This window comes from Emys orbicularis, chromosome 3 (genome assembly GCF_028017835.1).
Source record: "Emys orbicularis isolate rEmyOrb1 chromosome 3, rEmyOrb1.hap1, whole genome shotgun sequence".
Taxonomy (NCBI): domain Eukaryota; kingdom Metazoa; phylum Chordata; order Testudines; family Emydidae; genus Emys; species Emys orbicularis.
This window is the reverse complement of record NC_088685.1, coordinates 9,490,194-9,516,770: the sequence shown is the minus strand read 5'-3', so window position 1 is coordinate 9,516,770 and position 26,577 is coordinate 9,490,194. Positions and strand designations below refer to the sequence as shown.

The 26,577-nt window shown below is 50.6% G+C and overlaps 1 protein-coding gene across 1 annotated transcript in view; it reads right to left on the bottom strand.

The window, feature by feature from the left end:
• Positions 1-24,582, bottom strand: part of C3H8orf74 (chromosome 3 C8orf74 homolog) — a 30,658-nt gene extending 6,076 nt beyond the window's left edge. The window contains exons 1-3 of the mRNA XM_065400669.1: positions 24,535-24,582; positions 23,135-23,327; positions 8,137-8,537 (exon numbers count right to left, since the gene is read on the bottom strand). Coding sequence (XP_065256741.1) covers positions 8,137-8,537; positions 23,135-23,327; positions 24,535-24,582 — 642 coding nt within the window. The remainder of the gene's footprint in view (positions 1-8,136; positions 8,538-23,134; positions 23,328-24,534) is intronic.
• Positions 24,583-26,577: the final 1,995 nt, after the last annotated feature.

Below are 26,577 nucleotides of genomic sequence, written 5' to 3'. Positions count from 1 at the left end.
TCATCATCGAGAGTTGGGGCGTGTGCACTGATGACCGTGGCATATTGGTTGTTGCTGAGCTTGAGCTGAAGAGTCATGAGACGCCCGTTGATCCCCACGGGAAGCTCCAAAAGCTGACTGGCGATCTTATTTTTGATGGCAAAGCCAATCCCATGAATGCGTCTGTCTTCAGGTGGCTCCTTTCCAAAAGAAGGTGTAGCCACCTCCATCCTCTTTTAATTGGCCCTCGTCGGCTTGGCGGGTCTCACTAAGGGCTGCAATGTCAGCGTTGGGTCTTGCCAGTTCTCTGGCAATTAGGGTAGTTCTTCTTTCTGGGCATTCCCTGTGCTGAGAGTCCATAAAGTGCGGACATTCCAGGTGGTGAAATTCATTGTCTTATCTCTCTTGTTTCGGCTGTGGAGTTGAGTGATCCCACTGGATACGGCCATCCAGTCGGAAGAGTGTGAGACGGCCTATGTCTGGGGCACCTTTTCTAGCCCCCCTCCCCATTTGGGGTGAGCAGAGGGGATCCTAAAAAGGCCCTGCTCAGCCACAGCCGCTGCTGCCGAAATGCACTTCTGTCTCATCCAAGCACAAGATGACTGTCACACGGCTGCCGGCGGCGTGCAGATTGGTGACTAAAGACTCCCAGAGATCACTGCTCCTGTCTTTACTGCCACTCGTCCATCTTTTAATGTGGGGAATCTGGTGCGCAGGTGGTGACCATACGAGAGTTGACAGGAGGAAAACCCTGACCCAGTGGCAAGGAGATCCAAGATCACCAGGGTCCTCCCTTCTGCTGCAGCCCTCATCTGCCTTCACAGCCACAGATGAGTAAAAGGTCCTCTATAGGCACCTGATCCACCACTGGGGTCTTGTGAAGTTTGGACCGCAATTAGTCAGGAGCCTCGACTCAGATCTGCTTGCCAAGCGGGACCCTACCAGGAGTATGAAAGCTCTGGATGATTGCTCGGGCATTCCTGTTTCTTAAAAATAATAACCTTATGTTTCCATGCCTGTAAGTACACTCCTCTGTAACCACTCAACGGTGTAACTAACTGCCTGGAAACAGTGAACTGTGGGTGGGGGTAGGTGGAAATGGATCTCATTTACAAGTCCAGTTGATTTCAGTTAAAGGTGAAATAGGTGACAAAATCATTTGTCCCAAATATGACTGGGGTTTGAAATTTTGTCCAGATGTGTGCCAGGGAAGGGGGGTGGGGGCTGTGGAGCTCTGTGTGTTTCCATGTAGTCATAACAGGCTAAGCCATGTGGAAGCTAACGCAGCATCCTGTTGATTCCTCCATGAATTCTGACCCAATCACCGGTGCTGAAAGCAGCAAACTTTTCCTATAGCAGGAACTCCGGATAGGTAGTCAATTTCAGGCAAGGGTGTATTATCCAAGGCCACCTCAGTAGCTTACCAGCCCACTCCACTCATAGATGTGCTGTTCAGTCACTACAGATTGGAATACTTCAGTTGCATACGCTGCTGGTTTCCCACCGCAACTTGGAATAACGTCTCCCTTTGTCAATCGGGCACCACGAGAACTGTTATGGCCTCCAAAATGTGGAAGGCCTGAAATGATAGAAAAGCCTTTGGCAGCATAGCCTCTGACGGCACCTCCCAAAACCCAAGTTGTTCTGAATTTTTTTTTAAAAAAAACAACAGATTATATTTTTTAATTCACTATTGTCTCTGCACTTCTTCACTGTGATTAACCTGGCTGTGTCCAGGGTGCTTCTGTGGTCTGCAGCATCTCTCTCACAATATATTGAAGTTCAGTTTGGAAAAGTAACATTTTATGCCCTTGAAATTCCCCAAGGATTTTTTCTGTGCTCCTGCGTTGAGCTATTTGAGACCATAACCTGCTATGCCTTGTCCTATTCTAGGCCCCTCGACCTCTACAGGCTGTTGTATCTCCACAGCTCGCCCTCACTGCAGCAAAAGCCTGGGTGGACCATTCCAAGAAGAAGCGTTTCTGTGTTGAACTGATGGTCACAGTTCTGGACAGGGCCTTATGACAAGAGGAAAGGCTCGGGCTGGCTGCACAAGCTTGAGGACAGGGTTTTAATGTTTGGTGATATTTGGACTTTTGAGAGGCGGTCCAGTACAAATAACCTTAAGAGACAATGCGGAACCATATAGTGTACATATACCTCTGAGGATTCCTATCCCATTACTTCATACAGTGGAAAGGGAGTCTAAGAGAATGGAATCAAGAAAATCTCTGAACCAACAGCATGGTATGCCCCAATGAGATAAAAAGAAAATATCAATCTGTGTGGATTTTAATGACGCACAACCGTGAGAGAAAAATCTAACCTCCCAACACTGGATAATTCCCTCCCCAAAGTGAAAGGAGCTACAGTATTCTCCAACCTGGATACCTGGAGTGGATTCTGGCAAATTCCTTTAGCCAAAGAAAGTGCTAAACTGACTTCACTTATCACACCCTTTGGGAGATTTTGCTTTTGAGGATTACCTTTTGGGAGTACCAGTGCTCCTGACATTTTCCAAAGAAAGATGCCAGAACTGTGAACAATCACAAATGGAGCTGTAGTTTTCATGGATGATATTCTGATATATGGCTCTTCAATGGAATAACACACCAAAACCCTCAGTGACATCCTAAGCCTAATCAGTCAGTCTGGTCTGCAGCTGAACAAGAAAAAATGTGTTTTATGCCTACCCCAAATCAAGTTTTTATGACAGACAATAAACAAAGAGGGAATCACTCCTAGCCATGAGAAAGTAAAAGCAATTTGAGAATTGAAAGCACCAACTACTGTGCCAGAATACTGGGGATGGTAAATTACCTTGGTCAATACCTACAAGACCTTTCTACAGTGACGAAACCATGGAATGAACTGTTAAAGTCCAACATAACTTGGCTTTGGGAGTCAAATCAAGAAATTGCCTTCAAAAAAGGTAAAATAAATTATCTCAACAGCTCCAGTTCTCAAGCCCTACGATGTGAACAGGCCCACCATGGTCAGTGTGGATACAAGCAGCAATGACCTAGGTGGTGTATTGTTCCAACAGCATGGCTCTGAGTGGAAGCCAGTTGCATTTTGTTTTCGCACATTCACAGAAGCAGAAAAACGATATGCACAGATTGAAAAGGAGTGCCTGGCAAGTGTATGGGCATGTGAGAAGTTTAACAGATATCTGTGTGGACTGGATTTGTTTACACCAGGGATCGGCAATCTTTGGCCCGCCAGGGTAAGCACCCTGGTGGGCCGGGCCGGTTTGTTTACCTGCCGCGTCCGCAGGTTCTGCCGATCACGGCTCCCATTGGCTGCGGTTTGCCGCTCCAGGTGGGAAGCGGCGGCCAGCACAAAGAACGGGGGCGGGGAAGAGACATGAAACAGTAGGTGGTTTCTATATTATACATGGTTTCACTGTTTGCACTTGTTCGTGCACTTTTTTTTTTAAAGGTTTGGTTGTAACACTGTGTTTTATTTTATCAAGAAATTGTATGGCTATCACTGCATCCCATCAGACAATGTGTATTTCAAATAATAAAGGTAAACACATGGCTCATCTCTGCCTTCACAAAGATTGTGAAGAGCACAGCAAGCCGCAGTAATGCACAGAGCATTGATGATCGAATGGGTCTGGAGACATCTCCAATGAGATTTCAATCTGCCAAATGCACATACAACAACCATTCTACACCAGCTGAGCATGTAATTAAACCTTCTTTTGCCAGGTCCTCTGATACCAGGATAAGGTTTCATAAGCCAATGCAAAAGGGGGTATGCAGGATCCCCCAGAACAAGGATGGGAATGTCGTTTTTGACAGTGTCATTTGGTGGGAATAGCATCCCAGCTTGTCTGTAAATGTTGACTCCCTATTGGCGAAAAATCCCGGCATCACAAACTTTTCTAGTGCAGCCCATGTTAACATTCATAAATCAAGCGCTGTTGTCCATGAGGACCTGCATACCGATGGAGTAGTACCCAGGGGCGGCTCTAGGCACCAGCAAAGCAAGCATGTGCTTGGGGCAGCCCATTTGCAGGGGCGGCAGGGATCCAGCATGGGAGCTGAGAACCAACAGGGGGCCCTGGGACCTGTAGTTCCTTGGTTAGCTCCCTGCCTATAGAGCCAGCCCTGGAGCAGGGAAAGAACTACATTTCCCAGCATTCCCTTGGCCACTACCAACAGGAAAGAGGGGGAGGGAGTGAGGTAGTTGAGACCTCATGCTGCAGTGAATGGAGAGCTGCACTGTGAGCAGGGATACCATATTTTAACATTCAAAAAATAGGACACTCCACGGGGAGGGAGCAGCCCCACCCTGCCCCCATCCACTCCCTCCGACTGCCCCCCACAGAAACCCCAACCCATCCAACCCCCTCTGCTCCCTGTCCCCTGATCACCCCCCCCCCCGGGACCCCTGCCCCTAACTGCCCCCCAGGATCCCACCCCCATCTAAGCCTCCCTTCTCCTTGTCCCCAACTGCCCCCTCCTGAGACCCCCCCCAACTTCCCCCCAGGACCCCACCCCCTACCTGTCCCCTGACAAACTCCCAGGACTCCCATGCCTATCCAACCGCTGCCTGTCCCCTGACTGCCCCCCCAACCCCTGACCCATCTAACCCCCCTTCTCCCTGCCCCTGACTGCCCCCTCCAAACCTCCGCCCCATCCAACCCTCCTGCCCCCTTACCGTGCCACTCAGACCAGCGTGTCTGGCTTCACGCAGCGCCAGATACACTGCTGCATACATGCTGCCGTGCTCCCCCGCAGAGCCACAGCCCTCTTCCCCCCCCCCCCCCCCCGCCCAGCACCTGCCTTCCAGATTTGAACACCTCCAAATTCAGGAGTGCTCAAGCTCAGTTTGGGCAGCTGTTACTTCATTTCTCCCAAATCAAATATACTGATCCACTGTAACTTGCTGTAGAAAAAGTAGGATAAAATTGAGCAAGAAATGCTTCCCAGTGGTTATTAGGACTGGAATTGCTATTTTCAACAGCCATTGCCTTGTTTGTTTGTTTGTTTGTTTGTTTGTTTGTTTAAAAGGAAGACAGTGATATTGCATTGGCAAATTCCCCATAGAAAGAAAGAGAGGAACAAAAGAATAATAAAGGCACCTCAACTTTTCTTCATTTATGTAGGACAGTCTTATAATATGCATCCAGATATCCTTCAATCACACAAGCTGAAAATTGTTCCACTTTACTGCAGTTCTGTAACCATATGGGAACCAGTCCTGTCTGTGTTCTGTGCACATCCAAAATTCCTGCTGAATGACCTGCCGTGGGAGCGAGTTACCAGTGACCCAGGGCTGCGGCGGAAGGAGGGTGCAGGTGGGGGGGGAGAGAGCCCAGGGCTGGGGCGGCAGGAGGTGTGTGTGGGGGCAATGGTGGGGGGGAATGAGGGAGCCCAGAGCTGGGGTGTCAGGGGGTGTGGGTGGGGGGGAAGAGCCCAGGGCTGGGGCAGCAGGGGGGTCCGGTGAGGAGCCCAGGGCTGGGACGGGGGGCAGGCAAAATTTTTTTTGCTTGGGGCGGCAAAAAACCTAGAGCCGGCCCTGATAGTACCCTTTGTGGTTTATGTACTCATGTGCTCCTTGAGGAGGGCAAATGATGGGCACGTGTTCCATCAATGGTCCTGGTTTGGATGCCCCATTCTCTCAAAGCCAGCAGTTACTTCAGGAATATCTTTTATGCCGGCCACCTTGGGGTAAACCACACCCCTGGTCGCCTCAGAAACCTCCACCACCGCTTTACCAACAGTCGACTTTCCAATACCACACTGGTTGCCCACAGACCAGTAGCAGTCCGGGGTAGCCAGCTTCCAGATGGTTATAGCGACCCACTTCTGAACTGGCAAGGCTGCCCTCATGAGGGTATCTTTATGCTGGAGGGTAGAGGCAAACCACTCACAAAGCTCCAGAAAGATAGCTTTCTTCATGCAAAAGTTCTGCACCCACCACTTATCATTCCAGGTCTGCCAGAGGATGCGGTCCCACCAGTCTGTGCTTGTGGCCCTGCTCCAGAAGTGCCAGTCTATGTAGGGAGCATGAGCGGCTCTACCGAGCATGGTGAGCAACATCACCAGTTCGAGTCAGCCATGTCTGTGTTCTCCTTCTCCTGCTCCATCAGAAGGTCTGTTAGGTGCCTTCGGTAGGTCAGAAAACTCTGCCAAAATGCCCGCCAGCATCTCCTGGAAGCCCTGCCTGTTTCCTGAACCAGGAATGAAAGCGCAAGCGAGATGACTTCTTCACGTTGCCGGGTCTGGTTGGTGGGAGCACACAGACCAAAATGCCTGCATGGCAGGATGTGTTGGCGGGCTGTTCAAACTTCCTGTAATGTGCAGGGTGGACTGCTAACTTTTCCTACATTGTACTACGGTCAAAGAGCTAGAGTGGCTATGTTTTGGGAGGATGCTAGGGAGTCTGGGATACGGGTGGTTTGACTCAAGGCTGCATGCTGCAGTGTGGACATCAGAGTCCCGGGTTCAAGTGTGAGTTAGAAAATTCTTAACCTAGGGTTGACAATCAGTGGAGACACTCAAGCCCTGATTTCGCTAACCCAGGGTCCACTGACTCAAGTCCCGCTAACCCTGGGCTTGCATTGCAGTTTAAACATACCCTAGGTGAAGCCTGACCTTGTACTGGGATAGGCAGGGTTACTTTGCAGGAGCAAGTCACATGCCCAGCACCTCTTGTGCAGGAGTCAACTACCCAGAGGAGCAGAGGTAACTCCACTTCCCATACTGCATTACTCAACTCTTGCTCAATCCCAACAGCTCCTGCTATGTTTCAGAGTAGCAGCCGTGTTAGTCTGTATCCGCAAAAAGAACAGGAGTACTTGTGGCACCTTAGAGACTAACAAATTTATTAGAGCATAAGCTTTCGTGGGCTACAGCCCACTTCTTCGGATGCATATAGAGTGAAACATATATTGAGGAGATATATATATACACACATACAGAGAGCATGAACAGGTGGGAGTTGTCTTACCAACTCTGAGAGGCCAATTAAGTAAGAGAAAAAAACTTTTGAAGTGATAATCGAGATAGCTCAGTACAGACAGTTTGATAAGAAGTGTGAGAATACTTACAAGGGGAGATAGATTCAATGTTTGTAATGGCTCAGCCAGTCCCAGTCCTTATTCAATCCTGAGTTGATTGTATCTAGTTTGCATATCAATTCCAGCTCAGCAGTCTCTCGTTGGAGTCTGTTTTTGAAGTTTTTCTGTTGTAAGATAGCCACCCGCAGGTCTGTCATTGAATGGCCAGACAGGTTAAAGTGTTCTCCCACTGGTTTTTGAGTATTATGATTCCTGATGTCAGATTTGTGTCCATTAATTCTTTTGCGTAGAGACTGTCCGGTTTGGCCAATGTACATGGCAGAGGGGCATTGCTGGCACATGATGGCATATATCACATTGGTAGATGTGCAGGTGAACGAGCCCCTGATGGTATGGCTGATGTGATTAGGCCCTATGATGATGTCACTTGAATAGATATGTGGACAGAGACTCCAACGAGAGACTGCTGAGCTGGAATTGATATGCAAACTAGATACAATCAACTCAGGATTGAATAAGGACTGGGAATGGCTGAGCCATTACAAATATTGAATCTATCTCCCCTTGTAAGTATTCTCACACTTCTTATCAAACTGTCTGTACTGAGCTATTTTGATTATCACTTCAAAAGTTTTTTTCTCTTACTTAATTGGCCTCTCAGAGTTGGTAAGACAACTCCCACTTGTTCATGCTCTCTGTATGTGTGTATATATATCTCCTCAATATATGTTTCACTCTATATGCATCCGAAGAAGTGGGCTGTAGCCCACGAAAGCTTATGCTCTAATAAATTTGTTAGTCTCTAAGGTGCCACAAGTACTCCTGTTCTTCTTTCAACTCATGTCAAAATACCTAAGGATCATCATAAATAGGAAGAACCTCCATGCATGTGCCATGGATTCCTGGCCACCCCAGGCATGTCTCTGGGTAACATTGTCCCAGGGGCTGGTGACAATTGAGGCCACAGAAGGTGAAGTGACATCCCAAGGTCACAATGTGAATCAGTGGCAGAGCCAGAAGCCGAATCCAGGTCTCCTGACTTGTAGTATCCTCGCCTGTGGAGCGCACTGCATCCCTTTCAGTATGAAGTGCCCGTTTCTCTACAACTACTACAGTGTTACCTGTCTGTCTAGGATCTCGGCTCGCAATTTCAGATCATCATACGCTCTTTGCAACATATGCTCCCTCTCCAGGTGTAGCGTCTCTCGGAGGAGCAGCATGTTGGTACGTTTTTGGACCTCAGCGGCTGAGAGGGCAGCCAGCTGCTGCTGATAGTGCCAGACTTCAGCATCGATGCCTGCCATCAGCGGCAGAGGCTGTGGTGGCACACAGATTTCTAGGTGGGCAGACGTCTGTTCGACGTCTCTCTCCCGACACAGCACAAACTGGTAGAGCTGGTAGTGCCTGATGAGCGTGTGATAGAAGTATTCACACAAGACACACGGTTTGAATGGACTCAGCTTTGGCTCACACGCCACGAGTTTATCCTTTAGGACACAGATGGCCTGAGAAACGGGTAAACCTGGAAAGAAACGAAAAGAAAATGTTTCCTAAGTAACCCCTACAAGGTTCTGGTAGCAATCAGAATGGCATTTTGCTGTTTAAAGGATGAGGTGATTGGCACCAACCAATATTTGGTTGGGGGGGAAATAAATTGATATTATCCCACACTGATCTTGTCACGGGGGAAAGATGGGAAGCCGCTGTTTCTTCAGGGCTGTTGTTTACAAAGCCGTGTTAGACCCACGGGGCTGCATTTTACAGGACACCACAGCTCGGGTTGAAGGATGATACTGAGTTATACAAGAAGGGCTGCAACTCATCCCGGAAGTTTACAACAAATGAAACGGTTTGACAAATGTTTTTGGCAGACTCATAGACTCATAGACTCATAGACTTTAAGGTCAGAAGGGACCAATATGGTCATCTAGTCTGACCTCCTGCATGATGCAGGCCACAAAAGTTGACCCACCCACAACAGAATCCTCCAGCCTGCGACCCCTGCCCTATGCTGCGGAGGAAGGCGAAAAACCTCCAGGGCCTCTGCCAATCTACCCTGGAGGAAAATTCCTTCCCGACCCCAAATATGGCGATCAGTAGAACCCCGAGCATACAGGCAAGATTCTACAGCCGGACCCTCATTTTACCCACGATGGCTCGTTAATGCCTAATTGACTAAAATCACGTTATCCCGTCAAACCATTCCCTCCATAAACTTATCAAGCCTAATCTTGAAGCCAGAGAGGTCTTTCGCCCCCACCGTTTCCCTCGGAAGGCTGTTCCAAAATTTCACCCCTCTGACGGTTAGAAACCTTCGTCTAATTTCAAGCCTAAACTTCCCCACGGCCAGGTTATATCCATTCGTTCTCGTGTCCACATTAGTACTGAGCTGAAATAATTCCTCTCCCTCCTTGGTATTAATCCCTTTGATATATTTAAAGAGAGCAATCATATCCCCCCTCAGCCTTCTTTTGGTTAGGCTAAACAAACCGAGCTCCTCGAGTCTCCTTTCATAGCAAAGGTTTTCCATTCCTCGGATCATCCTAGTGGCCCTTCTCTGTACCCGTTCCAGTTTGATCCTAGTGGCCCTTCTCTGTACCCGTTCCAGTTTGATGATGATCCTATTGGGATAACCCCACTCCAGTATTTTACACTGTGATGGTGTTGCTATGCCCTTGAATCAGCTACATGAGGGAAGGGGAATTTTTGGGACAGACACATATACACCTCTACCTCGATATAACGCTGTCCTCGGGAGCCAAAAAATCTTACCGCATTAGAGGTGAAACTTGCTTTGATCCCCCGGAGTGCGCAGCCCCCCGCCCCCCCGGAGCACTGCTTTACCACATTAGATCCGAATTCGTGTATATCGGGTCGCGTTATATCAGGGTAGAGTTGTAACAGATCAAGGGCTGGTTCTGCACCTACTGATTCTGCAGTGCACACTCACACCTCTTGTTGAATTGCCTTTGAGGTCACATTGAGTGCTGCTGTTGTTATTTATTACATGTGTTACCACAGCGCCTAGGAGCCCAGCCAGGGACCAGGGCTCTATTGTGCCAGGCGCTGTACAAATGCAGAACAAAAAGACATAGCTGTTTGGCGGCGTGCTGGGAGGGAGGGGGAGCAGCGGAAATGTGGTGCGCTCAGGGGAGGAGGCGGGGAAGAGGCGGGGCCGGGGCGGGGACTTTGGGAAGGGGTTGGAATAGGGGTGGGGCAGGGGCGGGGTGGCATGAAAGGGGTGGAGTGGGGGCGGGGCCGGGGGCAGAGGGAGGGGGTGAGCACCCAGGGGAAAGCGGGGAAGTCGGTGCCTATGGCATGAGCCTCTACCGCATGAGCTAAAAGCCAACTGCCTGTTAGCTAAGGCTGTAGAGCAGAGTCATTTTATCTCTCTCTCTTTAAGTGGTCTCAGCGCCACTAGATGGGACAGAACACCACACCCAGGGGGTGTGTGGATTACACTTCCTCAAAGTCAACAATGACAAGTCTGAGAGTGAATGACACCAGCTGGAGTAAAAGTAGGTGGAGCCCTGGGAAGTAAAGTCATTGGGGTGAAGAGATCTGGCTCATGAGATTCCCAGTCTCGCCAGCTGACTCAGGCAATGGACGGCAAGACTGTAGCCAAATGCTTCAGGAAACTCACGTGAGTCTACACTGAACTGGCTGATAGGGAGATCAAATACACCATTGTCCCAGCACTTAGAATGACGAGTGACTGCGTGTTATTCCTTCACAAAGGTTTGAACTGCAGTGGTGATGATACTAGTAAGGGCTTTGACTGTCCAGATGCCTCATGCTAATGCAGGTTTTGCCCCCATGAATGGGGCCATGTGCAAAATTGGCCCTCTTGATAAAATGGCCCTAAGGGGAGTGTATAGACCTAGATCATTTGTTATAGTGTTTATATATGTCAAGGGAGAAGCCAAATAATGAAGAACACATCAAATTCAGAAGCCCTTGGCATAGATTTCACTCCACAGCAAGCAGGGAGTGGGCAAAATGTGTATTAATATTACAGTAGCAACTAGAGAGTCCAGTGGTAACATTAGGCACTGCATGCACGTTGAGACCTGGGCTACACCTAAAACGTAGCTTGACCTAGCTATGTCGCTCAAGGGGGGGGGGGGGGTAAAAAAATCACATCCCTAAGGCTACGGCTACACAAGAGAGTTTACAGCAGCACCCACTGTGCCGTTATAAGCTCTCTAATGTAGCTGCTCTAAGCCGACGGCAGGGCGCTGTCCCATTGGCTTAACTACTACAGCCCCTGCGAGCAGCAATAGCTATGCAGCCGGAGATGCTCTCCCGCCGACACAGCACTGTTCGCACCGGCGCTTATGTTGGTGTAACTTATGTCACAGAGGGGTGATTTATTCACTCCCCTGAGCGACATCAATTATGCTGACATAAAAGCAGGGTAGACAAACCAACCTAAGCCCAGAATAGAATCCTTCCATTGACCTAGCTACTGCCCCTAGTGGAGGTGGGTTTACTACAGCTACTATGGCATAGCTGCATCGTAGTCGTGTCACTGTACTGCTTGTAGACAGATCCCTAATCAGTGCCAGGAAGCACTCAGAATTTAAACAGACAAGACAGGCAACAGGTGAGAGAAAGGAAGCATTGTTCTTATTCCCATGTTACGCAGGCACAGAGAGCCTCGTTCTCATTTGCACTAAGACCCCTTTACCCAGTTCTGGCAGGCAGCTGGTAACGTGACTTAAAAACCACTTTACGCTACCAAAGTGGTGTTAAGTCAGAGGTGGGCAAACTACGGCCCGTGGGCCACATCTGGCCCGCGGGACCCTCCTGCCCGGCCCCTGAGCTCCTGGCCTGGGAGGCTCGCCCCCGGCCCCTCCCCTGCTGTTCCCCCTCCCCCGCAGCCTCAGCTCATCGCGCCGCCGGCGCAATGCTCTGGGCAGCGGGGCTGCGAGCTCCTGGCAGCGCAGCTGCAGAGCCCGGCCTGACCCAGTGCTCTGTGCTGCGCGGTGGTGACAGCCTGGCTGGCTCCAGACAGGCCAGCCACCAGTGCTCCAGGCAGCGCGGTAAGGGGGGCAGGGAGCGGGGAGGGGGGGGTTGGATAGAGGGCAGGGGAGTTCGGGAGAGTGGTCAAGGGGTGGGGGTGTGGATAGGGGTCGGGGAACAGGGGGGTTGAATGGGGGTCAGAAATGAGAGGAGGGGTTAGATGGGGCAGTGGGGGGCAGTCAGGGGCGGGGGCTTGGGGGGCGGTCAGGGGACAGGAGGAAGGGGAGGTTGGATGGGGCAGGGGTCCTGGGGGGGCAGTCAGGAATGAGAGGAGGGGTTGGATGGGGCGGCAGGGGGCAGTCAGGGGCGGGGGCTTGGGGGGCGGTCAGGGGACAGGAGGAAGGGGAGGTTGGATGGGGCAGGGGTCCTGGGGGGGCAGTCAGGAATGAGAGGAGGGGTTGGATGGGGCGGCAGGGGGCAGTCAGGGGCAGGGGTTTCAGGGGTGGTCGGGGACAGGGAGCGGGGGGGAGCAGGGGTCCCGGGGGGGCAGTCAGGGAATGGGGGGGTTGGATGGGAGTCTGGGGGGGGGCAGATAGGGGGTGGGGGACGGGCCACGACTCCCTCCCCTAACCAGCCCTCCATACAATTTCTGAAACCCGAGGCGGCCCTCAGGCCAAAATGTTTGCCCGCCCCTGTGTTAAGTGCTCCCAGTCTAAATGAGAATCGGGGTCTGTTGGAGAGTTGTGCATCACACACGGCGCCTGTGACAGGGCCAGGAAATTGAACCCAGACCTTTGAAGCCCCTGGCCAGCGTTTTCACCACAAGATGATCCTTCCTCTCAGAGTGACCATTATTATGATAATTATTATTATTTGTATTGCAGCAGAGTCTAGGACCACAGTCATGGGCCAGAACCCCACTGCGCAAGGGGCTGTACAAACACAGAACAAAGAGATGATCCTGCCCCAGAGAGCTTACAATCTATGTATCCATGAAGCTGAAATAACATGTAAATCAGGCCTGTGATTACACTGGTATGAATGAGTTCCGAATTAGGTCCACCAGCTTCAGTTAAAGAGTGGTTTCAGGGTTATTTCACAAGCCCAAGCCCATAGGGGGCTCAGTTACACCGCTGTAAATCTGGAGTAGCTAGTGGAGTTACTCTGGAGTTACACTGGTGTAACTGAGAATAGACTCTGATCACATTGTTTCTGGATCAAGACCTTCAGGAAAACAGTAGGAGTGGAGAGGCCAAAGTTTTACTGAAGGGAAGTCTATATTTAGGGGCAGTGATTAATAGCACCAAGATGCTACCGGAAAAGGAGAGCTGGACTGGAAAGAGAACTGGAGTCAGCATTGACCCTCCCAATCATCCCCCCCCCCATATCTGCCTGGACGGTTCTGCTGCTACTAAAGTTTTCTCATTTGGACTGCTCAGGATCTGGGGGTACTAGCAAGTTGTGGAGTATCAGCACCTCACCATAGAGGATCTGGGCCATTCCAGCTGGGATATGCAAGGGTGGCAGCTCCCTACGGACATGCACAGCATGTCTGTCTATGAGGAGCCAAATTCGGCTGTATGTTAGGCCTGTGTTGTTCTTCTCATTAGGGCATAGCCAGCTTGTGTTTAACCATGCAATGATTTCTAGCTAAATGTTCCATCACTCCAGCACAACAGCAATTACAGCCAGGCGCTGACAGCAGCCTGCTGCTACCTGAAGTCCGGTGCCCTCCCTTGCACGATGGAGTCTGCCCACTGGTCTCCCCAGCCACATCCAGCATTCTTACACCACGTTAACAGCTGCCCCGCACAGCACCCAGGCACATGAGTGGGTATCGGGCACCCGGGAGCGGATTCTGATGTCACTTACATGGGTGTAAATCTACAGCCACTCCAGTGAAGCCAATGGAGTTACACTGGAGTGAGAGCAAAACCAGCTGCAAGGCATTTAGGTCCCAATCCACTGAGGTAGTTAGGGTGCCTAAACCCCAGACGTAGGGGCTTAAGTCCCAGTTTTTGGCTCTGCTGTGATCCACAAAATTCCCCCCATTATAATTTTTAGCCCAGTGGTTAGAGCATTCCCCTGACAAGTGAGAGACCTCTGTTCAAATCCTTTCTCCCCATCAGGCAGAGGGTAGAATTGAATCTGGGTCTCCTATATCTCAGGTGAGTGCTGTAACCACTGGGCCAAAAATTATAAGGTGGGTACCACCACCTTTTCCTCCTCCTGCAAGTAACTACTTAGGTACCTGAGTCCAGAAGATGGGTTCCTGTTCATAGAATATCAGGGTTGGAAGGGACCTCAGGAGGTCATGTAGTCCAACCCCCTGCTCAAAGCAGGACCAATCCCCAGACAGATTTTTGCCCCCAATCCCCCCGTCCCTCAAGGATTGAACTCACAATTCTGGGTTTAACAAGCCAATGCTCAAACCACTGAGCTATCCCTCCCCCCTCAGTTTGTATGAATGCCTGCATTAATGTGATAACAAGGTATAGCTGTGTGCTGGTGTCCTCTGAGCTAGAAAACAAGGGAGTTTTGTCAGGGAGTTTAGAGAGGGAGTGTGAGTCACTCCATCCAGGTACAGCTAAGAGACTATAACTACTAGAAAGGTTCATGGATTGCAAACAGAGATAGGCACTTCCCTGCAGCCTGGACTTAGACGCCTATCTCGGTGAGAGGGGCGTAGCTTAGGGTACACCTCTGTTGTTGGCATCTCCCATTGGCTAGCAAGGTGGCTCTCTGTCTAGCCACCTTGACAGAGGTGGATCTTTTGTGGATTGCATTCTAAGGCACCTCTCTCTGGCCATTCATTATACCGGGAGCCTAGGTGCTTAACTCAGGCTTTGTGGATTTCACTGTTGTTCCTGTGATTAGCAAGGTGCCATGGTGGTCAGTGCTGCAATGCCGAAGTCCCCTTGTAAAAAGCAACAGAGGGTCCTGTGGCACCTTTAAGACTAACAGAAGTATTGGGAGCATAAGCTTTCGTGGGTAAGAACCTCACTTCTTAAAGGTGCCACAGGACCCTCTGTTGCTTTTTACAGATTCAGACTAACACGGCTACCCCTCTGATACTTGAAGTCCCCTTGTGCGTCTGGGCCCTAGTTCTAGCCATATCCACCTGGAGCAATACATCCTTGTACAGGGAGCAGCCACTGCCTGTGGAGGAGGTGTGATCTGAAGGAGAGAGGGAGCCATGCAATGCACAGAGGGCCAGGGGGCAGAACGGGAGCTGCAGGGTGAGTGGAGAGCTACAGGAAGTGTTGGGCTCTCCTGGAGAGCTGCGGGGAGCAAGCTGCAGCCACATTAGAAACTGGGAAGGGTGGAGGATCCTTAGAAGTTCTGAGCTCTTTCCACTGACTTCAGTGGGCTCTGGTTCAGGCACATACTGGGGCGGGGGGGTGTAGGGGAGAGATGGTCACTGTGAAGTGGCAGCAAAGTGACACTTACAAGGTGCCAGAATGCTGCCCTGAGGAAGCCTAGCCTTCCTTTGCAGACTGTGTCCTGGTGTAGGAAGGTGTCTCTGCCCTTCCCTCTCCTGCAAACCTTCTCTCCCGGGCTTTGTGTGCACAGCCCTAATCTTTGTATATAAAGGAAAACAAATAAGCCTTTGCATTTTTCATTTCAGAGGTTGATGGGGATTTGGCTGGGATTGCAAAAGAAGGCAGCAGACATTCCCTTTCACCTAGCTACCAAGACTGCCTCCTCTCTCGCCACCCCAGCTCTCCCCTTTTCAAAGATTCATCAAATCCCAGGCCAGAAAGGGACCATTGTGATCATCCAATCTGACCTCCTGTCTAACACAGGCCAGAGAACTGCACCAGAGTGATTCCCAAAGTATATACCGGTAGTTAAAAAAACATCCAATCTTGATTTAAAAATGGCCAGTGATGGAGAATCCACCACCACCCTTGGTAAGTTGTTCCAATGGTTAATTACTCTGACTGTTAAGAATGTATGCCTTATTTCCAGTCTGAATTTGTCTAGCTCCAGCTTCCAGCCATTGGATTGTGTTATACCTTTCTCAGCTAGACCGAAGAACATATTATCAAATATTTATTCCCCAGCTATGTACTGATTGACGGTAATCAAGCCAACCCTTTGGCTTCTCTTTGTTACGCTAAATAGATTGACTTCTTTGAATCTATCACTATACGGCAGTTTTCTAATCCTTTAATCATTTTTGTGGCTCTTCTCTGAACCCTCTCAAATGTATCAACATCCTTTTCGGGGGATTCCCCCAATCCATCTTGTATGCTGTTCCCACAGTCTTTCCCCTTGCCAAGCACATCCCCTCCCTCTTCAGATCTCTCTGTTACCTCCCCAACCTTCCACTCCGAAGGCATGATCCAAAGTCCCGTGAAGGAAAGGTGCCACCAGACTCCTTGTTGTTTTTATTGACTTTTGTGGGCTTTGGAGTGGGTCCCTAGTCCTTGCCTTATGGCCATGCACAACATAACACCTCCCTACCTCTCTGCTCTTGTCTCTTTTCACTACCCCTTAACCACTCCACTCTGCCTAAGGCTGCATGAGGAACCAACCCTTCTCCCACTCCCATCTGCATGCCCGAGTCCAAGAGGCCCCCTCTGCCTCTGATCCTGTTCACCGTACCCCTACTTTCTCCTTCATCCACCACACCTCCACCTTCAAATCCCCCCAACGCTTCTTCCAGGTAGTCCATAATCCTGAATCCCCCTTGAAAGAAGAGTTAAAAAGACAATAGAAAACAGGAACAAAACATATGCAACTAACCAAACAGGCGTGAAACGTCACTGCTGGGACACTTTGCTTTTCAATGCACCATCCTTGGCCTGCAAGCTGGCTATTTAGATCAGGGCAGAGGACCTTGGGCCTGCTTCTCCACTGCCTTGCACCTTGAGCAGTCGTTTACACCTGTGCAAATGAGGCAACGCTCCCATATCAGAATTCTCCACTCGCACCAGCATTTTACACCCATGTTGCACAGGCATTGGTGACCTCACAAAGGAGCAAGGCAGTGCGGAATCTTCTTGCTATCTGTAACGCACGGAGCACAATATTGGCACTGTCTAAATAACAAATAACATAGTTAAGCTTTCGCAGCTAACATACTGATGGAAATGGTCTTAACAATATTTCTACCACAGTCTTAGTTTATAAAAGCAGCATTTTCCATCAGTGTCAAAGTTTGGGCTCCTCACCCTGAAATGAGTTTTTGTTTGTTTTTTCCACAAAGAGTTAGTTCTGGAGATTAACTCCTGGTGCACACTGTCTCTTTTGCAAGATTTCAATCTATCATTAGCTCCCTATCCATTATTCAGCAGGGCTGATTATAAACTACGCAGCACAGCTCCTTCCCCTGTGAATTGGCAGGGAAAACTGAGAATGGGTTGCTACTTTATTATAATACCCCATGGCTCTTCCCCACCCTGCAAAGGAAAATTTAATTTGTTTGTGATGTTTTAATTAAACTTAATCTAATTGCTAAGAAGCCATGGATGTCCCAAATAGAATCTGTCTCATAAGGCTCGATTGAGAATCAATATTACGATCGCGGGTGTTGTATGGCAATAACTAGGACACCATTGAAAGGCAGCCAATTCTGAGTGAATTACTCAGACTGGAAACTCCTTGAGGCAGGGACCATCTTTGTACAGCCCCTAGCACAATGGGGTCCTGGTCCGTAATGGGGACTCGTAGGTGCTACAGTAATACAAATAATAAAATTCACCCATACACAGAGGAATCAGAACTGGCCTATGCAGTTCTTAAGTCCCACTTAAGCTCTTGGCATATGTGAGTTGCAAGGAGTGCATAGGCCTGGAGCTGGTCCCTGGCACGAGGTGAATTTCACCTTCTATGTGACATGGTTTTGCTAGGCTGTCATTCACACTGTGCTACCCCAAAAGCCCAAACCCGAGTGGCCTGCAGAACTTTCTTCAAGCCCAGAGCGAATGTGCAGAATAAACGTGTAGTGCAAACAAGTTGGCTACTATGACAACAACAGTGAGGCCTTCGAAACCAGCATTATGCAAACATGACCCACCTCAAACTATGTGCACCAGCATGATTAGCTCATAAGTAAACAGCTAGCAATCTCTGATTGTCCCCATCCTCACCGACTCACCCGTCACAGGCCAGATATGGGGACGTGCAGCGCACCCTCAGCTCCCATTTGCTCATTGGCGGAGGAGGCTGCTCAGCTCCTTGGAGGTGGTACTCAGCACCACGTAGGCCCTAAATGCCATACACCCAGAGGCATCGGCTTTACGGTCAGTCATACAAACGGGCAGTTATTTAGTGAGTGCATTAAAAGCGTAAACATTCTAATGCCCAACATTGCGAAGCAGGGAACGCAACGGCCACGCTTTGTAGCTGGTAGGTTTGTATCCTATCCAGGCATCCCCGAGGGAGCTCTGTTCTCTCTTTCATCCCAAGGCACGTGGGTGGCTCTGATCACCTTGCACGGAGAAGAGAGGGACTATAAGTGACTGGGATGTGAGGTGAAACACCCAGGTGCCCCATGATGGTTAGATGCCCCCTCCCCAGACCCTTACCCCTGTGCTTCCCAGAATGGAAGGTAGGAAAACTGTCCCTTTGTCTGACTGTTGCGTAACGACGGCCTGTCTAACTATGTCACTGTGGCTTTACCGCCCAGGAGCACTGGAAGCTCCCTAAAAGTGTGTGTGTGGGGGGGCACTGATGCCTGAACTGTGGCCCAACCCCTGTGTTGCACTTCCAGTCAAGGCCCCGCCTCTGCACCGCCCCTTCCCCCGAGGGCCTGCCCCGGTGCTGCCTCTTCCCCCCCAAGACCCCGCCCCCCACTCACTCCTCTCCGCCCCCTCCCCCCGTCACTCACCCTTACAGCTGGTAAAAAGTGGGGGGGCATAGCCCCCTGTCCCCCCTTCTGACGCCCCTGTTACCATCCGTTCCTTCCTTCATCTGCTGCTCTTCATTAAAGGGACATGGGGGGAGGGATAGCTCAGTGGTTTGAGCATTGGCCTGCTAAACCCAGGGTTGTGAGTTCAATCCTTGAGGGGGGGCCACTTAGGGATCTGGGGCAAAAATCTGTACTTGGTCCTGCTAGTGAAGGCAGGGGGCTGGACTCGATGATCTTTCAAGGTCCCTTCCAGTTCTAGGAGATGGGATATCTCCATTAATTATTATGACATGAAGGAGGAAGGGATCTGACACTCTCAGCTTATTCTAGATCTGATTCCCCCTCTCATGTATGCTGATGTGAATCAGAAGCAACTCGGCTGAAGTCAGGAGACTTAGACTGGTATAAAATCAGTTGTGTGAGGAGAATCTGGCCCTGTACAGCCTCTAGAGTGGGAAGTGTGTGTGTGGGGGGGAGATCACTCATCCTTTGCGTGGACGAGTGTAGGACAAGCCCTAGAACTAAAGGGGGTGGAATTCAACCCTGAAACCCCAGATATAAAGAAAGGATTTGAGAAAGTTCAAATGAGATCCGGATCCAAACTTTTTGGCCCGAGTCCATCTCTGCTTAAATCTTGTGCTAAACAAACACAACGACACGCCTAAATGGTGTGAACTGAACGTATTATCTCATAAGCAAACAAGGACAGTATTAGCTCTAATTTGTTTCTTGGCAGCACAGTGGGGGCAAAAAAAAAAAAATGACACAAACCTGCGGAGGATGATGTTAAGGTCACCAAAATAATGCATGTAGCAAGAGGCACCGTGCACCTTCCAGGGCAAAGTAGCTCAGCTGAAAGCTATGCCTGAAACACATGCATTTGCATGTTAAAAGCAAGGCAAGCAATGGCTGGGATGGACAGGTGACAACGGGGCTTGATCCTGCAAAGAGCTGAATGCCCTTGGAGCACGCTGACGTCAATGGCGGTTCAGGGTGCCTTATAGGATCAGGTTCTAGAGGTCCAAGCTGAGGCCCGTTGTAAAGACTCATTGTCTTTGGTGGATGATGCATCAGGCCCTAACATGGCACTGGGGTCAATTCTCCCCTCAGTTACACCAGTGCAATGCTGGTGATCCCGGAGGGGACCCCAGTGGGGTTACACCCGTGTAAACGATGGGCCCGAATGGAACCATTATCTGATTAATCTTCACTCCTCTTGTTCGGTCAATATCCCTGTTTTCCAGAGGGGGGACTCAGAGACAGGGAAGTTAGGTGACTTGCCAAAGGCCACCAGAGGGGGCCAGTGCCAAATCTAGACACTTGTGTGGGAAGAAAACTAGTCAGGCGACATTTACACTAGTGGTTTGCGCCTGTGTGGCAGGAGTAAGGACCCGCAGCTAGCTTGTTAATCAGAGACAGCCTAATGAGTTCAGCTGGGCCCCACCTGAGCTGCTTGATTGGCCAAACCCCCGATTGGCTGAGGGGGATCAGTAGACCTGCTCTTTAGATCAGCAGGGCACTGGCTGCACAAAGCACAAGGCTGCAGTAGGCCCTGCGTCTGCTTGTTCCTGGCCTCGTTCCAGCCTTGGCCACACTGCCTGAATGGTGGGAGGAGTCAGCAGGCCAGCTCTTAAGCCCAGCAGCAGCAGTTCGGAGGCTGCTCAAAGCATTCGCCCATGGCTGCGATAGCACCTGCCTTGGGCCCAGCCCTGCTCCTACCTTGCTCCAGATAACCTGACTGACCTTCAGCTCCCATTCCTGGCTTCAGCTCTCCCCCTTGGCTCTGGCATCTGGCCTTTGATCCTGGCTTGACCCTCGGTTCCTATTCCTGGCTACCAATTCCTGCTCCAACCACTTGGCGCGACTGCCCACATCCTGGTCTCTGACAGTGTGAGCAGCCCCCAAAGAAAACACAAATAATAAGGGAACTAGAGCTAACACAAAGGCCAGTATCTCTCTGATGGAGCGAGTGGGACCCCTACAGACCTTGCAGGCTCAGGGTGCCACCCTGCAAGCGCAGAACATGGGCCTGCAAGCTCAACTCATGCTGACTGCAGTGCGGACCCCTGCTCCCTGTGCCTGACAAGTTCAATAGTGATTGCAACAAATGTTGGGGGTTCCTAAATCAGTGTCGGCTCCTATTTCTGCTCCGCCCGCAGGCATGCCCCACTGACCAAGCCCAAGCAGGACTGATTATCAGCCTGCTTATGGGGGTGGCCCTGACGGGGGTGTTTCCACGCCTGGGAAAATCAAGCCGGCTTCGGGGACAATTTGAGGACTTTGTTTGAGCTGTGGAAGTGATTTCGACGTCCGGAGTTGCAAGCGTCCAGCCAAAGCCGCACTTCAGGCCTTGCGGCAGGGAGGCCGGCCAGCTGCTAAATATGCAGCGGCGTTCCAACGCTCGGTAGCAGACACTGAGTGGAACGAGGCTGCCCAGTGTTATCATTTCTGGCTCCGCCTGAACAATGATCTTAAAGATGAACGGGCCTGGGTGGAATCCCCATCTGGCCTGGATATCTTCGCTGAGCTAAGCATCAAGATTGACAATAGCCTGACTGAACGCCGCCAAGAAAAAAGATGGGCCTTCTGGCTCTTGCCAGCCCTGCCGGTCTGGCCCCCCTCCATATCAGTCCCTTCTCCATCGCCCAAACTCATGCAAGTCGATCAGGTTTGGCCCTGCCTCCCCCACATAGAGAAATATTGACACCAGGCATCAGGCCTGTGTCTATATTGTGGGGAACCAGGAGACTTTGCATTGAGCTTCCATGCCAAGATCCGATCTGTGCCCTCATCAGGAAATGTCAAGCCCCAGCCCTGCTGTTCTCCTCTCCCCAACAGTCCACACCAACACTTGTCTGCCAGTACCCTGGTGATGGCCAATCAGCATCCAACACATCTCCAACTCCCTCTCCGGCACCCTGTGATGCCTGATACCAACCTAGAATCGCTGGTGGACTTGGGTGCCTCAGGCAACTTCATGGATCTGGAGTTCAGCCAAGCAGTAGCACACAAGCTCCCCACCCAGTGCAAGGACCCTCCTGAGTTAGCGGAGTCCATGGATGGGTCACTCCTTCTGCCAGAACCGGTCACCCACAAGACAGCGCCCTTAGAGGTAACTACCCTTTGAAATCCTCCAGTTTGCGCTAATTTGTGCACCAAATTCATCAGTTGTCATTGTCGTCCCCTGGCTCATTGCCCTTGATCCATGCATCCAGTGGCAATCAGGCAGCAATCCTGTTTCCCAAGAGCTGACAAGGGACCACCAGCCCTTTGCAGCTTACTTGAATCCAGAGAATTCAGAGCGGCAAAGAGGGGATCCAAAGGTGACCCTGGCAAGCCCCATGACCCCCCTTCCCCCCCCAACAGCTCTAGGGATTCCTGTTAAATATCATCACTCTGCCAACATGTTTGACAAAAAGAAAGCAGACACCCTGCCACCCTGGCACAGCCATGCTGGCCTCCAGCTGGAGGCAGAGGTTTCCTTCGGGTGATTTACTCCTTCTCTGAATCGGAACTACAGGCACCCAGTAGATATCTCAAGGAAAACCTGCAGGGTTCATTCACCCCTCCACGTCTCAAGCCGGGGACTTGAGCTTCTTCATGGCAAAGAAAGAAGGCTTCCTCTGGCCTTGTGTGGACTACCAAACTCTGAACAAGATTATAATCTGAACCAGTACCCCTTAGCATTTATTAATGACCTATTCAAAAGACTCCTTTCTGTCAAGGTCTTCACAAATTTGGACCTCCATGGAGCTTATAACCTGGGGAGGATCTGAGAAGGAGAGGAATGGAAGATCACGTTCCGTACCAGCTGTGGTCACTTTGAATATTTGGTCATGCTGTTTGGGTTGTGCAGTGCCCTGGTGACCTTCCAGCATTTCATAAATAACATCTTTAGGGACATCCTGGACTAATTTGTCATCATTTACCTGGACGACAGCCTCGTTTTCTCCAAAAGTCAGCACTGCCACAGTCATCATGTGCACATTGTCTTGGAGAGACTCTGCCAAAACCATCTCTATGCAAAAGCATCTCTGTGCAAAGCTCAAGAAATGCGAGTTCAGTGGAACCCTCTCCTGGAACCCTGTGTTCAAGTCTCGTCACGAGGGGGCTGCATGGGGACAACTGACCCACCAAATATTAACCCCCTCCCCCCAAACATTTAGGGCTTGATTCTCCTTGCACCAGTTTCACCCCAGTGTAATAGCACTGCCTTCCATGCTTCTGATTTACACCGGGGAGAGACAGACAGGAGAAGCAGGAAGCTGGAGGCAGTTCCCATCGCTAGGACGCACCTTTGGTTTCGTTCAACAGCTCTTCTGCAAGCTTTCCTGCTTCCACGACTGCAGGCCAGGAGAGCCCTTTCTCCACGGCGAACACAATGCTGTTGTAAAGACTGTCGAGCTCTATGCTGTGCCTCAGATCCCTCACATCATCAAACTCCTCCCATCGCAGGAGCTCTCGCAGGCACTGGCGCCCTTCTTCCCTCTGGCACAGAGACATAAACGCAAGTGGCGGGGGAATGGCGGGGGATGCAGGCACTTGCTTGGTCTGTCATGTCTGATATCCCACATCAGAGGGGAGCAAGCAGCTCTCAGAAAGTGACTGGGGGCTTTACTGGGCCAAGTGGGGGAGTCACAGCCACCCACCCCCATGTCCCCTCCGACCCTTGCTTGGCCTAGCTGGGTTTCAGGTCGCGGTCTGGTGCAGCTCACAGCCTCTGCTCTGTGGATAGGTGTGGCTGGGTGGGAAATTGGGTAGAGCCTTGGCTCCAACCCGCATCCCCCCATAGTAGGTCGGAGTAGCCGGCCTGGTACAAGCACTCTTTCAAGTCACTGTGAGGTACTTTCTCCCTGGCGTGGGGAGGGAATTGTGCCTCAAGGCGATTCCTGGGTTGGTGCAGCTTCCACCCCACTCCTTGCTCAGGAATATGTCTAAAGGCGCAATCATGGAAACGGCAAAGTTCCTTCCTGACCCTTATAGGGTTGGTCCTGCAGCAGGAGAGATTTGCCGCATCACTGCAGCCATCCAGCAACAGGCTGCAGCCCAGTGTCTTTGTGGGAGTCAAATCCATGGGTCCGAACCCTGCGGGGTGCTGAGTGCCCAGTGGGAGCGAAGGGCAGGATCCGCATATTTCCTCTTCTGTTGTCTCAGTTCTACCTGCCATAAACTGCCCTTTGGTTTGAGGCCAAGTGTACAATGGCCAGCCATAAATTTCCCAGAGCTGATATAGGCCATTTCAGCAACACTTCTAATTCCCAGATGCTTAGAAGGAGGTGTGGGCCTTGTAACGGTGTGGCATGCAGGGATCTAACCTTTTGTTCCCCTCACTCAGTATTGCAATGGGAGGGGGTATAAACCCTCATCTGATTCTGAAGGTGAAAAGAAGAGAAAGAGAGCAGGTCTGGGGGCCAGAAAGAGGCGGAGGGAAAGGACTGTCAGCATCACAGAGACACCTGGTGGGTGCTGTGCTGAGGTTCAGAGCTAACTCCGCTGAGCCCCGGCTGTGCTGTGGCGTTAAAGACCCAGCTTCTGAGCTCAGAGAGGTAAATCTGGAGTAGCTCCCACTAGTGTCAATGAGGTTCTTTGGAATTTCCACCAGTATTGCCTAGAGTAGGATTTGACCTAATGGCTCTGACCTCTCAGTATTTCCGGGCTGCTTTGACACACCTGAATGAATGACAGCTATCCTTACCTGAAGCTGACAGACTCTCCTTACCCCCTCTGCTGATAAGGCTGCCATCCTTATCAGAACCCGTTACTAAGGGGGCGCGGCTTGTCTTATACAATCACAAAGGCGGCAAAGTTCCATTGGGTGGTAATGTTCCAGGAGCCAATCCAAGCCTGGGCAGAACTCTCCCCTACAGCAGATTCCCTAGAGTTGTGTCAAGTTTGCTTTTAAATGTCCCAACCGATGGAGCGGCTACCCCCGCCCCATTACACAGTCTAATAGATCTTGCTGCCAGGAAGCTTTTCCAGGTATTGGATGCAGCCACTGAGGTCACTAGAAAAATGGATTGACTTTAGTGTGGGCAGCAGCGGGCCCCTTTCTGCCTAAATTGTCCTTCCCTTTGTTTCATTCCAGCCCTCTTTGTTACAACACCCATTTGCATTTCGCGGCTGTGACCAATACCTCTGCTTCATAGCAGCTGTGCATTCCCACAGTTCCTAAAGCTGGCCCTGCCCACCCCACCCCATTGGCACTGTGTAGCCAGAACGTACAGATTCATGGCCAGATTGTGATCAGTCCTCATGCGGAGGCTGGGGTGGAAGAAGCCTGCCCTCTCTGCCTGGACCACTAACGGGGCTGATTGCAATAGCAGCAGCCCTTAGGAGCAGGGGCTGCTCAGTCCCTCCTCCCGCCATCAAGAAAATTGCCAAAAGGGTCATGGCAATGGGGACATGAGGCCATAGCCCTGCCAGCCCTCTGCATTGGCTCCTGGGGCAGGGAGCACACACACACGGGAGCTCCAGGAGGGCACAATGTGCCAGCGTTTCCCCGTGAGCAGAGAGGCTCTGCGCCATCCTGCACATAGGGATGGGGACAAATCGCACAATCTAGCACTTAGATCTTTTAGGGCCTGATCCCAAGTCAATGGAAAGACTCCCACTGATTTCAGTGGACTCTGGATCAGGCCCTTTCTTCATCACTCGGCCCTTCCAGCCTCTTTGCCATGTCTGTTGCTCTTTCTCTTAACTGCCTCCCGTTTTTTTCCATACATCTTTCTCCTATTGAGAACTGGGCCTGGAGTTCCAGGTAAAGCATCCCTGAAGGGCTAACCACTTTCCTGACCTCTGACATGGCATACGCAACCAGCCGTGCATGCACACAAACTCCTCCCGGTGAGCCACGTTCTGCCATCGGATCTGCACCGACTCCGCTCCAAAAATAGTACATGCAAATATTTGTGAGAGCAACTCAGGGATTGCTAACCACTTTCTCTCTCAACCAAAGAGTCTGTGGCTGGTTTATGGCCTGAAGCATGAGGGAATTATCCTGTCTCTCTCTCTCCCACTCATACACACACTCCACTGTGTATATCTGCATCAGGGGGTTGAAAACATGTGGCACTGGGTCATATACAGTATACTCCTGATTTTCGGAAACTCTATTATCTGACCAGCCGCATTATCCAAATCCTTCCTTGTCCCGCAGCATGCTGTTAATTTTGTTGATGCAGAAGCCAGACTATGATAAAACGTAGTTCACTCCCCCATAGCATTATCGGCTCTGCAGAGCCAACGGGACAAATTAGTAACTTTGTTCTTACTCAGATCCTGGACTGTAAAACACCCAGGAAGACGATTCTCTTAGTAAGCATGTGATGGTCACTTTACAGAGCAGAGCCCCACTAAGGATTTTTGTAGACCCTCTTCCTATGTTTGTCCAACATTTCCTCGATGGAAATGTAATGCTGACGTAGGCCAGCAGTGTTGTTCCCAGGGGCAGAATCTCAACTGGAACAGTTTTTATAGTGGGGGTGCTGAAGATGGACACCATGTGTTTGTGATTACTACTTCAAGCCAGAGGGTGCGGAAGCACCCCCAGCACCCCTCGTTCCAGCACCACTGAACAGCCCCACATCTCTGAGGGCACTCACATTATTACAATCTAAATGTATTTCGAAGATTCGGCTGAGGCAAGAAGACCAAGAATCACTAGACTATGTGTAGAAAACTAGTGCAGGGAAGGGTGTGAGGCTTCTATACAAGGGAGATAAACTGGCACACTGAGGGT